Source organism: Ursus arctos, unplaced genomic scaffold (assembly GCF_023065955.2).
Source record: "Ursus arctos isolate Adak ecotype North America unplaced genomic scaffold, UrsArc2.0 scaffold_10, whole genome shotgun sequence".
Lineage (NCBI taxonomy): Eukaryota > Metazoa > Chordata > Mammalia > Carnivora > Ursidae > Ursus > Ursus arctos.
The window spans coordinates 61,988,128-62,000,951 of record NW_026622764.1 but is presented as its reverse complement, the minus strand read 5'-3'; the positions used below and the strand labels follow the sequence as shown (position 1 = coordinate 62,000,951).

The 12,824-nt window shown below is 37.0% G+C and overlaps 1 protein-coding gene across 1 annotated transcript in view; it reads right to left on the bottom strand.

The window, feature by feature from the left end:
- TRPC4 (transient receptor potential cation channel subfamily C member 4) overlaps positions 1–9,188 on the bottom strand; it is a 142,227-nt gene extending 133,039 nt beyond the window's left edge. Inside the window, exon 1 of the mRNA XM_026493170.4 lies at positions 8,785–9,188. Coding sequence (XP_026348955.1) covers positions 8,785–9,162 — 378 coding nt within the window. The 5' untranslated portion in view covers positions 9,163–9,188. The remainder of the gene's footprint in view (positions 1–8,784) is intronic.
- Positions 9,189–12,824: the final 3,636 nt, after the last annotated feature.

The window sequence follows — 12,824 nt, the reverse complement described above, 5'->3', positions numbered from 1 at the left end:
TGAGTTTCTCTTATCTTGCATAAACCATCCACTCCTCTGGGTAGTCTATAAATTGGTCCTCCCATGCTCCAAGCTAATAGTTTAGAATTATTGTCAAGTGTTTCTAATACAGGATTCAAACAACAGTGACTTGGAACACTGATATGTCTAGAAGTTAGTTGATCCAGAAAATTACTGCATAAAGAAAAAATCGTGGTAATGAAAATGAGAGCACTCTTTCTAACTGCTTGAAAAATTGCTTCTTAAACATTTAAAATTCCACATTACTTAAATCCTCATTTTCTTATGTTTCAGATTTTACAATAATAAAATTTTACTTATTTTGCATCTAATCAGAGAATAAGTAAATATAGTAGGTTGAGAAAAGAGGGCATTTTGAAAACGGTTATGAGACATTCTAATCATAATAGGTATTTTTTATAATTCCCAATTATATTAACACCGTATCTATTTGATTAATTACAATTGTTAAATGACTCACTGTGATTTCTTAGTGATTCGTTTTTTTTAATTACTATAATTAATTAAGTTCAATGAATATATTGCTTACCGAGATTTAATCACAACATTTATAATGGATTGGGGGGATTTAATAAAAATGATTCTGAAAAAGCTTTTCACCAAAGCTCGTGTTCGAAGGATCAGTTTCAATCTCTTATTTTAACATAAACTCACTCTTAATACTAGCACTGACACTTCACAATGCATTTGCGTTGGGGAATATTTAGCCTCTTCAATGCATATATGCACTTTAAATTAAATTTAATAAATATAAAATGATCAACTAGTATCAAGGTGGAGGGACTTACTGAGCTAGCTTTCTTAATGCTAGGCACTTCAGGGTGTTAGCTAATGTTTACGACAACCTGCTGAGTAAGGGCTATTATCCTCCTCTTCTTTATGAGCAAGTCAAGACCCTAAAGATTAAATGATTTGTCTGAGATGATAAAACAGGATTTATATCCAAATTTTTCTCTTTCTCAACTCTCTGCAATATATCCCACTCCTTCTCTGTCCAAAAATGGGGAATAAGGGCTCTATTTTGTATATTCTTATTTTTTAAAGATTTTATTTATTTATTTGAGAGAGAGAGAGCACATGAGTGGGAGGGGGGAGCCTAATGTGGCGCTCTATCCCAGGTCCCTGGGATTAGGACCTGAGCCAAAGGCAGATGTTAATAAAGGACTCAGCCACCCAGGCACCCCTTATCTATTCCTATTGATAAATGGAAATGTCTCAATGCTTGGAGTTTTGTTCAATTGTTTGAAGCTGTTTTGGTTGTTTTTTTTTTTTCACTTGATTTTCAGAAAAGGCTAAAAGCCCTTTTCTCTTGTGGGTTCCAAACATATTTAATGATTATTATTATTTTACTTTCATAATAAGTGTGGTATGCTGAAAGGAAAGAGCAAGGGCATGTGTTTCAAGGGGATTATTTATAATTGGCTGGTCTTCAAGAAGAATAAAATGTCAATGTAACTATGGAAGTTAAATGGTGCATTATGTGATGAGTCAGAATGACCAGCTAGCTTATACCACGTCGTCATATTAACAGTATGACATAAGACTACCTTTTAAAATTTTTTCCATTTAGGACAGAATTATTCATCTCTCTCATAATTGCCATTTGTCAGCTGACTAAACACAATCTATGCTCAATGTTATAATAGCTTTTAAACTCCCTGCTGTGGAATAATAAGACTCAATTTAATTTTTAGACTTTCAAAGTACTTGTTCATAAAAATACTTTATATTGGTTATGACTTTACATACTTGGGGATAAGTTTCAGCTTTTTCATATTAATGGTAGATTTAGACAATATTGTAAACAACTTTTCTGTTGACAGTTTAAATCAAAACAGAAAGAAAGTATAATTAATGATTTATCTACTAGGTCACACAATAGGATAAGTATTTTTGAGGGAGAACATCTTTAATACTTTACTATATTTCTCTCTTTTGCCCACTCTACACTCAGTCTTGCTCTCTCTGAATTTTGATAGTTCCTAAGATTACGGTTACACATATATTTTGGTTCACTTACTGTCAATACCCAGGCTGTAATAAAAATACCCCAAAGAGAAAGGGATAACTTCAATTGGTAACTATTGAGGAAAGCAAATGTTTTCATTCTGCAAGGGGAGGCTCTGAAGACAAGGGCATACAAATTGCCTTAGCTTACAGTATCACTTATGAGGCATCAAAGGAAGTTCACGGGACTGAGGAAGGCAAATTACTTGTTCCAAAGCCCAACGAAGAAAATGGAAATGAATGCAAGAGGTAAAAGTAAATTTTTCAGGGTATCTGAAGTCTTGAGGCAGAAAACAAATGGTTTCAATCCGAAAATTTTAGATTCCTTTTAAGAACATAGTTCTCTGTCTAGTAGCCAGAGATATATTTATTAGTACCCATATTAATTGAAAAAAATGTTCTTTAATTTTAGTCGGCAGGGTATATTTTGGGTTGGATGTGTATTTTCATTAACATGCTAATGCCGGGGGCACCTAGGTGGCTCAATCGGTTAAGTGTCTGACTCTCCATTTCAGCTCAGGTCATGATCTGAGGGTCCTGGAATCAGGCCCCTTGTTGGGCTCCGCACTCAGCATGGAGTCTGCTTGGGATTCCCTGTCTTCCTCTCCCTCTGCCCCTCCCCCCAAATAAATAAATAAAATCTTTTCAAAAACCCCAAAACATGCTAATGCCAATCTCTTATTTCAGACTCCTTGATTTTCTGATCACATAATAGGCACTGTTTCTAACACAAATTGTATTAACAAATCTACTGAAACTACTTTAAAAAAAGCTTCCCTACACGCACCGAAGTGAAAAGGAAAAGAGTAAACTGAATTAAATCTCCTTTGCTCTCTCTGAATAGGGTTTCCAATGATTGCATTTTTCAAATGAAAAAAGAAGTCATGCACTCTAGAGGGTAAATTGCCAATGCTTAACTTCATCTTCTCCACATATGTTGTGTCATTAACGTATCTGTCAACAGGAAGACAGATGATGGCATAATACAGTTGGTAACTAGAATATGCTGTTATTATGTGTCACCTTATAAAATACTTTTATAGAATTTGAACAGGAGACTTTAAGAAGCAAATAAATTCATACTATGATTCTAATTAACAGCCAAGAAAAATAAGACTCAGAATGATTGAGAGATTTGTCCAGTTATCAGGTGGTGAATGGGGCTGGAAGTCAACATCTCTATCCCTCAACTCTGCTCCTTCCCAGCACTTCCTATCTTCTAATGACTTTGTTATTCCTTAGTATTTATTGAGCAACAAAATTACAAGTGACATTATAATATTCAAGATAGAGATCCTCAAGATCTCCTGAATATGAAGATCTAGAGACTCTTGTAAATTTATCTCTTATCTCAAATTAGGATGATTAACAATTTAAGTAACTCCTGTTCAAATTGATGTAGTGGCTATTGCTGGACAGCATACACTTATCTTTCATGACTCTTAACTTCCAGCACTGATTTCCTGCCTTTGTGATCTGGAACATGACAATTTCACCTTTTTATGCCTTCATTTCCCCATCTATTAATGGGGATAACAATAGCACCTACCTTTGCACAAAATTCTTATCACAGTTACTGGCATAGTGACAGGCTTAAGGAATATTATTTAGTATTATTATTGCTTTTATAATAATAATTGTCATCATCATCATCATTCAGACTATCTCAAGGTTCATTTTCTAGCTATTAATTTATATACAGATCCTTGTAGTCAGGTCAAATACCAACTCCAACGGGTCCCTCTTTCCCTATTTTGTAAAATGGGTTAGGTAATCTCCAAGATCTCTCAGTTATAAAATCTGATATTCTTTTTTTAAAAAGACTTATTTGTTTATTTGAGAGAGAGAGAGTGAGTGGAGGAAGGGGCAGAGGGAGAGGGAGAGAAATCCTCAAGTAGACTCCCCACTGAGCATGGAGCCCGACAAGGGGCTTGATCACAGGATCCTGAGACCATGACCTGAGCAGAAATCAAGAGCCAGACACTTAACTGACTGCGCCATCCAGAGGGCCCTAAAAATCTGATATTCTTTTGAAGAGAGCTCTAAAAGAAATTCCTTCAAATGAAATACTCTAGGCTTAACTGTTGAACTAATCAGTAATGTTTAGTGAAATCTTCTTCCCAAAGAATGGAAAAATATAATAAACATACTAGTGAAATTGGGAGACTCTCATATGTTAAATATCACTTGCTCATTAGTATTTAAGGGCATTAATTGAAATCTCCTGAAAGCCAGGTTAGCACAGTATAGTTCAACACCTAACGTAAAATGTACAATCACAGGCATAACTTTCAACTCCCTCTAAGTCAGAGGTTGTTAAAGTGCTGTCTCCAGACCAGCAGCATTACTGTCACCTAGATACTTGTTGGAACTATAATATGTTTGGGGGTCTCATTCCAGACCTGCTGGATCAGAGACAGGTGGGGTGGGGTCCAGCAATCCGTGTTTTATTAAACCCTCCCAGTGATTCTAATGGTGCTGAAGACTTTCTTCACTTTCTAAGTGGAGGATGGAAAAGAAAGCTCTGTTTCCAATAAACATGTACTGAAGCAGTTGAAACTGAAATTGAATGTGGCCTTGAATCTGGCCTGAGATGACGTCAAAGAGAAAGGTCTGCTGGAAATAATTAAAAGTCAAGTGACCAATCAATTGACTCAAAACTAGGGCTAAGAAGACAATCTCAGTTATTCCCTGTAGAGAAATAAGGTACTCAGAAGGTTAAAGGAAAGTCCAATAAAATTATCAGAGAATATTAGAGTAACGGTTGTAGCAAGGGCGCAGTCCCAGTGACAATACATGACGTTCCATCTTCTCACATGTTCTCTATGCTATCTACTATATGAAAGAAATGAAGTATTGCTCTTTCCGTTTGTTGATAGTAAAATAAAAATAAAACACTAGAACTCAATACCCTGATTTATATTGGTCTATATTAAATATAAAAGGAAATATTTAATGATCTATGCCCATCTATTTACCTGGCAAAACTGAAATACCTTTGTTAGATGCACATGGAGAAAATCTTTTACTAGGCTAACAACCACAAACATTTAAACAATTTATAAGAGCAAGACAAGAAAATCCATGTCAGAGTGACAGGAAGACAGGAGAATTCAAAGGCCTCACTGTCATCTATATAACAACCCCAGACCCCTTTCTTAAGTCCAAAATTTCTAATTGCCTCCTATGTCAATTTCAACAAATCAAAAACTGAGTATATCCAAGACCGTGTCCTATAGTGAATGGAGTTAACTTTTTCCAGGTATACACCTTTAAACACCCTTCCTTCTTCAGGCCCTTCTCCTACCCCTTCTCCTACCCCTTCATGCCCCTTACCCCCTAACAGCTTGTATTTACCAAATCCACTCAATACCGGAGAATTTATTTCTCCTTCATCTTTTCCATTGTGATCACACTTACTCACATTCCCATGATATTTTTCCTGTCTCTCTTCACAACTAGACCTTCAGAATCCAAAGAACACGAACAACGTCTGCTCCCTAGCACCCAGCACAATAAACATATGCAAATAGTAAATTGTTCTCTGGAGAATGTACACAAACTAATCTGAAATCTCACAGCTCCTCTGACTTCAGGATGCCACCACACAATGCATCTTCTTCCAGACAAAGAAATGAATATGTGACAAACTTACAAAAGAAGACTTACAAAAATATTTCCTAATCCACATTTGTCATATTTTAAGTTTTTAAGAAAATTATTTATTTATTTTTGTGTGAAAAAGAGTGAGCACACGGGTGGGGGAGGGGCAGAGGAAAAAGCAGACTCCCGGTGAGCAGGTAGCCCAATGCCAGGAATACCAGGCTCAAGGAGGGGCTCAATGCCGGGGCTCAAACCCAGGACCCTGGGATCATACCTAAGCCAAAGGCAGATGCTTAACCAACTGAGCCACCCAGGTGCCCACACTGAAGTTCTTAAGTAAGGGTTCTAATAATCAGATTTGTATCATTTTTATATTATATCTTTGTTCTTGACTCATTTCAGGACAAGTTAGATTTATTTTGTCCACTTGGATATTATTGTCTTCAGGTTTAAACACTTGGCTTTAGTGACCTCAACAGAATTAATGGCCATGTGTCCCAGAGTCTTTGGGGGATGCCAATGAGACTGGGAATTTGGCAAATTATAATAATACACAAAATGGCTTACAACAATCACTAGAATCATCTAAGAAATTACAACGTATAAGAGAAAAAATTTCTTGTCAAGAACATATTTGGTACATACAACGCACTGATTTATGGAAATTTACTCCAAAACATATTGGCTGTACCTGAGAGCTATATTATCTAAGTAAATCACAGATAAACAGCCAAGCTCTAATGGGATTTACTGTATCCCCCACCCCAGCCCAGGGAGCATCTTTTATTGCTGCACTGTATACATCTTACGTTCTAACAGCAATGTCCGAGGAACTCTGGGGTAGATTGGTTTTGTTTTTTCAAAATTATCAAGTTCAAACAAAAAGATACATTTTTTGTTTGTTTGTTTATTCTCAGTGCCTTCACTGAAGAAGAATTCTAGAATGTACAAATACAAAAGGAAAATTCTTGGCCAGCAAATAGATACAAGAGAAATCTTCCAGAAACACATGGCCTGGGATATTTCTGACTCCTGGCAGACTGCAAACCTTTACTGCCTTTTGTTAATAATCAGGGTTCAGATCAAGTGCCTGTAAGGAGACAAGACCTACTTGTGAGACTAGAGTTTAGCTAAGAAGTTGAATATCTTCCAACAAACACTCTCATAATAGCAGATATCTTCTCCAGACACCAAATGACTCTGGCCAGTACAAATGTCATTTGCTAAAGAGACACTGAAATGTATGGCCCGTGTTCTCTAGAAAACAGAGCTAAAGTTAATTAGTAATAAATGTAAAGAGGACACTTAATGACAATTTTGTTCTATAGACTTGGTGCAATCTAAAATGATCTGGACCACAGTCACAACGCCTGTCTCATGGTCACCTGTATAGACATAAGACAGGAGGGCGTACAATGTAAGGTCGTTTTTATTAGAAACCGTGGAGCAGCACCTGACCTTACACAGGTGGAAAGACTCCTACTCATCCCTCTCTGTGTCCTGCACGTCCTTGGTGGTAAAAACCCGGGATATAACATATATCTTTAGCTATTACCATGAGCTGTCCACTTCTGCCAAGGCCTGTACAAGTTTGAAAGGATAGATGCAACAGGGGAATTTTCCGCCGTTTGAATTTTAGTGATACGATGGGAAGGTAACACACAAACAACTGGCATGAAACCAACAACAAAAAGCTAGTAAAGCAACAAGCAGAGAAGAATTGTCCTCGTGGAGTGTTGCTTTCTGAAAGCTTGGGCTCAGGTAAGGGGAAGGGATGAATGGTGGGCAGGCCGAAAAACGGACCACAGAACACCGACTTCTGAGAATGCGGTGAGAGTTTTCTTTTCGGGAGACATCCAGCCATGAAGTTGTTCTGCTAATAATGGCAAGGATTCTGATAAAAGTCCTCCGGGGAAGCAGAGATAACAGGAGCTCCAGCAGAGCTGGCTTTCAAAGAATGTAGAGCCTCCTAGCAGTCTCTCCAACACAGCAGAAACGGCCGGAGTGGAATCACACACGTTGGAAGATTTCATTTGAAAAGGCAGAGTTTGGGGCGCCTGGGTGGCACAGCGGTTAAGCATCTGCCTTCGGCTCAGGGCGTGATCCCGGCGTTCTGGGATCGAGCCCCACATCAGGCTCCTCTGCTATGAGCCTGCTTCTTCCTCTCCCACTCCCCCTGCTTGTGTTCCCTCTCTCGCTGGCTGTCTCTCTCTGTCAAATAAATAAATAAAATCTTTAAAAAAAAAATTTGAAAAGGCAGAGTTTGAGCCACCACTGTGTGTGTGATGTCTCCGCAATTAGCCAATTGGACTCGATGCAGGGAAGTGAAGAGTTCAGTGTGAGAGGAAAAGGGGATCCAACAGACAACAGAGATACAGGGCAGTCACAAGACGGAAGGATCCAGACAGACAAAAACAGATTCCTTATTCGTTCCTGTTCATGATTTCTCCACTTCCTTAGTGGTTAAAAAAAAAAAAAAAAAAAAAAAGCCAAACAGCAACAACAAAAAATAGGAAAATAGGAAAAAACCCCTCTTCATTGTAGAATTGTGTGCCATTGAGTGTATTTTCTACTGAGGACACGAAGATATAGCTACACTTCGGCACACAGTTAAACCTATAGTCAGGGTTTAGTGATTTTCTAGTAATCCTTTTTTTAAAAATTTGCCTCCATTTAAAAGACTCTACTACAGTTTGCTAATGAACTATATCAAAATTAGGTGATACGATTCACTTTTGCTGTAAGATGGAGAATCCCAGGCGAAGAGATTAAACAGGAAAATAGCAGAATTCAGCCTGCTGCGGTAGAATGTTGGAAATGAAAAGACAAGAGAAAAAATACCCGCACCTACAGAGTAAGCCTCAAACAACATTCTAGGTTGAGTAATAAATACGTAGAAATGTTTCCATTGAATGGGAAGCCACCATGGGCTCCTTCCTTTGCTTTAGTTCTCACTAAAGGTCTGATTTGCCAGGGCAGAAGGCTCCGGTGCTGGCGACTGTCAGTGGGTAGGAAGTGTGTACCTGCCACTAGCTCTGTATCCTAATAGTTCCGATTTCCGTGCTTCTAATTCTTAAATTTTGCAGAGAATGTGAATATCCACAGAAAACTTCTACAAGGAAAATCTATCGAAAACGGTGCTTTGGCACGTACCTGTTTTTCTCCACTGGGCTTTTTGTGGTTCAGTAACAGCTCCACAGCTCCGACGACTTCCTTCCTGATGGCATGTAACAGAGCATCGCCAACATAGACGTTAAAGCTTAAAAGTAGTTCAATGAGCTCCAAGTTCTCATTTTCAATTGCAATGAGGAGAGCAGTTCTTCCAAGAGGATCAATGCAATTAATATTGATTTTAAAATAAATTTCAGCTTCCTCCAGGGATTTCTTGACACTTGCATAATCTCCCTTTTCCACAGCATTTAAGTAGGCTTTTTCTGATGGTGAGAGTTCCGATTCCGCTCGGACTATCCTTAGAGGGATGCGATCTCTGTAGGGGGCATTCACATTCCTTTTGTAATAGAACTGAGCCATGTTTCATGCCATGCTATTTCCTTGTCTCTGAAAGTGCAAACAGAACCCGAAAAACACAAGGATTAGTGCTCGTACACTTTTTAATCATGATTTGTCACACTTAACAACTAACAATAATGCCAATGACAATGATACCATGTAATAAGAGTTCCTTTCTCCTTCAACAGTAGAAATAGACTTAATAATTATTCAGTTATCTAGAAACACAATTACAAAGTCCTAATCTAAGAGGAATAAAAATTGAAAACGTTACTTTAAAAGTGACATTTGTCAGAGTATATACCTGTAATTTTTGGAAAATATTTACAAAATTTATCATTTATATATGCAGCTTTTAGCAGAGAACCTTGGAAATCAAAGGTTATATCTATGAGGTCCTAAAACTGGACCAGGGATATTCAAATGTATCATTCACCATCAATTTTGCTAGTCATGGAGATGCTGTCTAAACTATGAAATAACACTAGTTTAGCAAAAGGCTTCTCATTTCTCATGTATTCTGTTCTTAAAGTTAGTAAGTATTGACATCAAAGTTAATATGAATTAATAATATTAATGTCAATAAAATATACTAAGCCTGATGAGTATAATTTTTCCCCCATTTGTAAGTGAGTTCACCGAGGGGGAAAAGACCAATGATATTAATGATCAAGATAAGTCTAAGCAGTTCAATTTCCAAAGGAAGAATTTAGAAATGGATTAAATAGAGAGAGAGTTTATTATGAAAATGTTATTTTCTTAATTCTATTACCTTAATATCATGAAGAAATAAACCACAAGACAGGAATATATTCACTGCAAAATGTATTCTTTGTAAGTTACAGTAAAGATACAGATGAAGATGAGAGAATTGTTTTAAATAAATAAAAGATCATCCTAAGATAAATTGATAAGAACAAAGTCACTGGAAACTATATGGATTTAGTATCATCCCACTGAAACAAATTTACAGAAAAATCTGTTGTTTTGAATATAAATTTTTGATTGCTCTTAGTTCCTGATTTCATACTTATGATCTGAGCTATTTTATTATTCTATGTTATTTATATTCAACTCACTTGTTTATTTACATACGTTTACTATTAAATTAAAATTAATGGGGGATTCTAGGTACCGGAACATGCATATTCATTCTAATTGATCTTTTTAGACCTAATCATTTTAGATTAAATTAACCTGATTTGAATAATACATTTAAAGGTAAATTAAACATGCATTGAATTAACAAGTGTGATTATATTTAATGTAATGTTTTCAATTTGGGAAATTATACATTGCTTGCATGCTACCTCAATTTAATAGGAATTTCAGTTACCAAGTAGTTGTTTCACTTTTTGGTGTTCAGATTATTAATCACAATTTCTCAAACATCTAGGTTCAGGATATTACATGCAAAACTTTTATTTCATAATTTGCTCCCTTCTGGTTTATTAGATTTAGTATTTTATTAAGGCCCCTTCATAGATAAGCAAATGTAAGAATCTCATAATCCAGAATATTTTTCTCAAATATTTCACATTTTATGAGTCTTGGTGTTTTAAATGTATAATGACCAACTACACAGGGATGATATGCATTCATTTCCACAATTGCAGGCAGGGGGTGTTGTGAATTCTTTAAATGACAATATTAATTTTTTTAGAGAAAAATGAAGAGTGATCCTGGTGTTCAAATCTATTAATTTTAGGTGTGCAAGGTACTTGCTTGAAGCTTGATTATAATTTCAGTATTTGGAGATGCTTTAACCTACTAGAATCACAGGAGAGAATATACAGATTTATACTATGGGATAACAGGGACAATTTAATATTCTTCTGGTATAACTAAAACTTCAATAAACCAAGATCATTATGATGCTACATATCTCATGATAATTTTCTGATCTGGAATGACAGCACTTCCCTCCCAATCCATGTCAGCATCCACAAGAGCACATGGAAACAATGTCAATGGGCTTCACATTGTAATTTTACCAGGACTACAATGTAAATGCTTCATAATGATAATAAGTAGGCCTTTATATTCTATTTCAACAGTATACATTCTTTATTTCCTCACTTTGTCCTTACCCTTGCGAAGGGTACGGGACTCTTGGGAAAATATATAAATATTCCTTTTTAGAGTTGAAGTCAAGGTTTGCCACCAATGATTGTTTGCTTAAGACTAATGCTTGAAGGTGGCTTACCAAAAATACAGGTTAAAATGAAGGTATGCACACACACACACACACACACACACACAGAGTAGCATAACTTTGAGTTGTGACTCAGTCTAGATTAGGAATCAGCCCAGAGGATGGAAAATTTTTATTTTATTTTATTTTATTTCACTTACTCATTTTATTAGTGATGATATCAAATAAAGAAATAGATAGTAAATTGCTTTTTTTTGTCTTAAAGATTTTATTTATTTCTTTGAAAGAGAGAGAGAAAGACAGAGCATGTACATGACACAGGAGAGGGGCAGAGAGCAAGCGCAAGGGGGAAGCGGACTCCCCGCACAGAGCAGGGAGCATGGGGGTGGGGCTCGACATGGGGTTGGGGCTCAATCCCAGAAGCCTGGGATCATGGACCTGAGCAGAAAGCATACGCTTAACCGACTAAGCCACCCAGGCTCCCTGACTGTAAACAGCATTTGACTTCCATGTTTAAAGCTCGGGATGGTGTGCGTTGGTGGGATAATTGTGAGCATAGCTGCCTTCCAAATCGCAAGATGTTAGTGACAATGAAGGGATTTGTGGACAACATAGACGGTACTGGAGAACTTGGGGGAGCACAGATAACGAGAAATTAGATTTCTTAAAATCTACTTCATTTAATCCAGATAACTGTCATAAATGTAAACTCCATAGGATGGGTTAAAATGTGATACTGCCCTGGGGCACCTGGGTAGCCCAGTCGTTAAGCATCTGCCTTCGGCTCAGGGCGTGATCCCAGTGCTCTGGGATCGAGCCCCACATCAGGCTCCTCCGCTATGAGCCTGCTTATTCCTCTCCCACTCCCCCTGCTTGTGTTCCCTCTCTCGCTGGCTGTCTCTCTGTCAAATAAATAAATAAATCTTAAAAAAAAAAAAAAGGAAGACATATTCTAGTCAAAATTGTATTTAAATTTTGAACTGGGCATGAGACATCACATTCGGGAACCTGTTTCTCCATCCATAAAGTGAGGCAAACAACACCATCAAAGGAATGAATGAGAAGAATCAGAGTTAGTGCTGTAGATGATCTTCTATTAATACTGTCCTCTTGCAGTTTCTCGGATTTGAAGCAAATGTAAAATCGGATATGAATTGGGAAGGATAGGCAGATTTGAAATATATTAAATATATGAAGAATTTAAATACATTAAATAAATGAAATTTAATTATTTACACCAGAATATAAAACACGCATAAAACAAGTCTGCATAAACTCTAAAAGAGTAAAGAAGATTATGTAATTTTTAGACTGGATTACTTGAGGTGCAGGTATACTAATCAAAGGACAAAAATCAAGTTGAGCTTTTTGAAACCGGGATAGATAAATGTAATGGTGAGAGCAAGGTGCTGATAAAGCTGATGGGGTTCCTGAGCGGACACACTTGTCAGCGACTAGAGAATTGCTGCCAGATACAAAGTCTGTGGGAGAACAGGAGGCTTGGTACAGCAAAGATCCTGACCTCAAG